This window comes from Cynara cardunculus (assembly GCF_001531365.2).
Source record: "Cynara cardunculus var. scolymus isolate 2C chromosome LG 16, CcrdV1, whole genome shotgun sequence".
In the NCBI taxonomy this organism is placed as follows: domain Eukaryota; kingdom Viridiplantae; phylum Streptophyta; class Magnoliopsida; order Asterales; family Asteraceae; genus Cynara; species Cynara cardunculus.
Genome location: NC_037543.1, coordinates 943,861 through 949,460, shown reverse-complemented (window position 1 = coordinate 949,460; position 5,600 = coordinate 943,861). Strand labels below are relative to the sequence as shown.

At 30.4% G+C, this 5,600-nt stretch overlaps 1 protein-coding gene across 1 annotated transcript in view; it reads right to left on the bottom strand.

The window, feature by feature from the left end:
* The window catches only part of LOC112529548 (cytochrome P450 76C1-like), a 1,734-nt gene extending 368 nt beyond the window's left edge, over positions 1-1,366 (bottom strand). The window contains exons 1-2 of the mRNA XM_025140868.1: positions 404-1,366; positions 3-293 (exon numbers count right to left, since the gene is read on the bottom strand). Of these exons, the coding sequence (XP_024996636.1) occupies positions 3-293; positions 404-1,366 (1,254 nt within the window). The remainder of the gene's footprint in view (positions 1-2; positions 294-403) is intronic.
* Positions 1,367-5,600: the final 4,234 nt, after the last annotated feature.

Here is a 5,600-nt window from a genome sequence, read left to right as displayed (position 1 = left end):
TTCATGATCATGATGGTACCCTTCGGAACAGTGTAACCACCCACTGTGCAAGTTTCACTTGGGCATCTAGGCACGAAGAGGGGAGCTGGAGGTTGTAACCTGAATGTTTCCTTGATCACGGCGTCCAAATATGTCAATTTGGACAAATGAGATTCTTCAACCATGTTGTTCATACCRATAACTTCTGTCAGTTCTCCTTGAACCTTTGCCAATAGCTCTGGTTTATATAAAATATRTGCCATCACCCACTCGACCATGGTTGATGTTGTGTCTGTTGCGGCAACCAAGATGTTCTGTCATAACAACTAATCGTAAGTTCCAAGTGTCATCAACTAAAAATAACAATAATAAATATATAATCGAAATCGAAATCGAAACCGGAAGCAAGTGGTATAAACATTACTATGAGTAGAGCCTTTATTTCATTGATATCAACTGCCGATGTTGGATCATCCTTTTCATCAAGTAAGGTCTGCAGAAAGTCCTTCTTTCCATCTTTCTCCATTTTCTTGGAGTTGGCATTGATTCGTCCGCGGATGATGTTATCAAATACCTTATCAACTTGTTCCCTTTGCTTCTCCATGTCTCGCTGCTTTCCCTGTAGATCAAACCGCTTTAACATCGGGATGAAATCAGAGATGTTTAATGCTGCCAGTAACTCCATAATCTTGTCCGTCACTTGTTGAAACCCATCTCCAACATCGCTAGAATCATCAGACCCTTTGCTAGAACCCCATAACATGCTTGTTACGACTTTCATCTCGGTGTCAAAAGCAACTTTGTTGATGTCGATCTTTGTTCCTATCCTCCCATAAACGTCCTTYACTGTTTTTCTCACTTCCCTGGTTCGTAAAACCCGAGAAGCATCAATATTTGTGTTGCTTAACACTTGGCTCACCAAAAGYCTACGCATATCAACCCARTGTTTGTGGTTGGAAAATGTGACACCGAGGCCGCCATAAGTGATGGCTATGGCCGTGAGCTGTGGATCGCGGTTCGCAAAGGTTTGGTCGAGTTCACGAGTCACAACCTTTACTAGATCCATGTTGTTGACCACCACGTGAAGCTTAGTTCCGAGGCGGAGGCTGAAGATGGGGCCGTATTTGTGAGACATCTGGGTGAATGTYTCATGCAARTTGGGGTTGAGAAACGGGAGGTAGCCRAGAAGTGGTAAGCCATAGGGGCCTGGAGGCAAAGGAGGTGTGGACCTGGCGGACGTCCGCTTGTASCATAGAAGYAGTAGKGTTGGAATGGAAATGGCGAGAATGGTGGGAAGAAGATAGCCTTGTTGGTGGTCGACTTGGGAGCACCATGACCAGAAGGTGATGAATGCAAGGTAGAGCTTGTCTCCAAGTTGTGATATCATGTTAATGTGTTTGAAATGGTTTGTATAATTTGGGAAGAACCCCTACTTCTTATATAGAGTAGTAACGGTCAAGGAATTAGTGGTGCACTACTTATAAAATTAATAAAATTTAAAAAAATGATAATATATCCATATGGGTGTCTCAAATATTTTGACGTCAAATTAATACATATGGTTTTTTATGCGCACACACACGTGTGTGTATATATATATATATAATATATATACATATATATTTATAATATATATATATATAATATATACATATATATATATAATATATATATATATATATATATATAGCCTGATCATATGAAAACTAATTAGTTTGTGGTAACTGTGAGGTCCAATATGAGCCGATTATTTTATTATATTAATTAATTGTATTAACTTAATTAAGAAAAAGGATGCATTAGTAATTTTATTAATATTTTTGTTAACAGTTATCAATTAAAGAGATTGATATTGTTTTCTTTATTAATCAAACAAATTATGGAAGTTTTTTTCTATGAAGTTATAATTGAGAAAATAAATATATAATTCTTTACTGTTAAAACTTATTGGGTATGACAGTGGAAACATAGTGGTATCACAGTTGTATTCATCAACCGTATAGGGTATCATAGTGTGTATCACAATGTATTTTTGTTGTTATACGAAGTGTATCACAATATATTTTTATTGTTTTACGAAGTATAACACAATATATCAGGTAATGTTTTCTTTACCAAGTGTATCACACTGTGTTTTTTCGTTATTTTATGAAACGTATCACAGTATGCATCATGTGTTGATATAATGTTCGTTGGAAAGAGGATGTGTTTGACGAAGAGAGTTGAGAGGAGAGAGAAGAGAGGAGAGAGGAGAGAGGAGAGAGGAGAGAAGAGGGAGGAGAGAGAAAAAAAAAATTAAAACGACTAAAATTCCGTAATTAATATTTTAATTTAAAATTATCAAAATTATTATTTACCAATTTAACCATTGATTTGTGGTTGAGATTGGATTTCACGGTTAACACAAACTAATTAGTACTTCCTCGAATGTGCCTATATATACACATACTAGGTTCGATTCCCGTGTATTACACGGGGTAATTTGAAAAAATTAAATCATGTCAGAAACTTATCTTACAGATGTGAATGATCATTGGAAGTACGATGCTACTTCAAACTTGTACTTTTGAAATAACTCTTAATAATTGAATTTATACATGAAAATATATCAATAATTAGTTAAAATGAAGTTAACTCTAGAATAAAATTAAATTTAGAAATGAAACTATATATATCAGTAAATTGAATTTAAACTTAGACGTAAATTTAGAACGACTCTTCAGACTTGTACTTTAAAATAACTCTGATGTATAACTCTGAAGAATGATTTCAGACTTGGACTTGTACTCTTGAAATAACTCTGAAGTAAAACTCTTCAGACTTCAGAGCTCTGTATAGTCAAGAAAAATCAACTTTTGTCGACGTCCGAAAGAAATCCTCCACAAATCCTACACTGATTTTTTTTATAAAAAATAAAATTTTATTTCTACAACTTTTCTGACAGTTTTTCGACGGATTTGTAACGGATTTTTTACTTATTTAATATTGTCACAATTCCGTCGGAAATCCATCACAAAATTGGTCTAATTTATTTAAATAAACTAATTAGCGTTAATTAATTAAAATTTTCCGACGGATTTAAATTGATTTTTATATTTAATTATACTCCGTCGGAAATGTTTAAGAATTTTTTTTTATTCTTTTCCCTTCCAAAAAAATATGTTTAAAAAAATATTTCCAACAGATTTTTGAAGGATTGTAATTTTGTAATAAAAAATTATATCGGTCGGAATTTATTTAGAAAAATATATGTTTTATAAGAAAAATTAAAAAACTTCTTTTAATAAGTTCTGACGGATTTCCGAAGGAATATAACTCTTTTGTGTCGGAATATAACTTTTTATTATAAAAATTATTATCGGTCGGAAATTTCGAAGTTTTTAAATAAATATTTTTGGAAGGAAAAACATATAAATAAATAAAAAATTCTTTGAACATTATTGACGGATTTTCGATGGAATTTGCATTTAGAGGCGAGGGGTTTTCCGACTGCAATATTTGTCGAAAGGTTGTTTTTCCGACAGATTTTCGACGGATTTTGCCGTCGGGAAAACCACATTTTTTAGTAGTGTGTCAATTAAATAAGTATAATTGAACTGTTAATGTAAATTGTGTCTTCATACGTTCAAATAAGTCTAACTGAACCACTAATGTAAATTATGTCTAGATACGTGTTTAGGCGGGAAAACGATAAAACCGACTCACCAGAAGATGACACGTGTCACCCAATTACTTATTTATTATAAGTATATATATATATATATATATATATATAAAAGATGTTTGAGATGCAACTCATCACATTTGTACAATTAATGCAACCAATCAATTGAGATATTTATAGAAATGATAGACTTTATTTATTATAATTTGAATATTTATAGAAGATGATCAGGGTTAATTAATTATAATCAATACTTTATATTAAAAAACATTTAAAACTTTTATGAAATCAGATATTCATCAAATTAAATGAATGATTAAAATTAAATTATATTGGTTATATAAATGTTAAAAAATTGCATAATAATGACGTCTGCTTCATGATCTAAGTTTTCAAGCTGCTTGGGTGATATTCAAATCAATACGTATGGTTTTTTTGTGCACACGGAAGGATCTTGGAAATGTCAAATCTTTTGACCGTCAAATAAATGCATCAACTAAATCATTTAAATAATAATATTTATTTTTATATATTTTTCTTTAGAAACATGAACTTAGAAGGAGTGATGGGGAGATATTTTGTTTTAAAGAAAAAAGTTATTGTTTAATTTTTTATGTTTATTAATTATGGTATAAAAATAAAATTAGATTTCATAGTTCTCACAAATAATTAGAGGGATTTAAATTGAGAACTTTACGGTTAATGATAACTTTAAATTAAATGTTAACTAATCATTTAAGATAATTAATATTATTTTTTAAAATAAAATAAAATGGCAATTAGTAATTTGATAATTTCATTTTGTATTTAATTAGATTATATTTGATATCTCTTTCTCTCTCTCCACATTTAACAACTCTCTATCTATTACATATTTTCAATTTGTATTACCAAAATTAACATTTGGTGGCTGTGAACATGTTGAAACCAGTGGGTATCAACATGTGTACGATAAGTATCATATTCGGTATCATAACGTTGGTGTTGTGAACACATTATAAACGATGGATATCACAGCGGGTATCACAATAGGTATCACCATGTATATAATGGGTATCACAACGTTGGTGTGTGGACACATTGTAAACGAGGTGTATCACAGTGAATATCAACATCCATACAATGAGTATCACATATATACAATGTGTATAAACAATGTGTATATTGTATGTATATTGGGTAATATAGTGAAGATCGTTTGTTTGTAATTTTTTTAATTGAAAATGTCTTGTTAAGTAGCACATTGTGTATCTTGTGTTTACATGATGTTAGTCAAGGTTTGTCTGAATAAGGTTCGTTAGAGAGAGAAAAAAGGAGATTTCTAAAATACATAAAATACCATTTAATTAAAATTTTAAGTCAACATAATTATCAAAATATTATTTCTTTATTTATCATTTGATTTGTGGTTGATATTGGATATCACAGTTATCACAAATTACTAAGTTCCATATTGAATGACTCGCTATATATACTTCATTTGTGGATATATATATATAAAATTATGATAAAATTGACAACTGGTGCATCATATGTTATTGACATAATTTTTTCCATCCACAATTTAGATTTAGAGTGTTGATTAACAAATATTTCTTTAACAATGTGTTTATAAATTTCATATATATTTGTTTGTTCACAATGTGAAACAAACACATTGTAAAACTAATATATATTAATCAATTGAGCATTTGATGGAAAAAAAACTACGAAGAAACAATACCAAACGATAATAGTTCTTACAATTTTCACAATATATTGGCTATCAAATGATTAAACCTATATATATATATATATATATATATATATACACACACACACACACTAGAAAAGTACTCGCGCAATGCAGCGAGACACATCTCGATTTTAATGTTCTATTTCATTATTTGTCTCTGTCGATGTTATAATACGATTTTATGTGTTTTTAAGAAAGCAATAATGATTTTATTTTTGAATA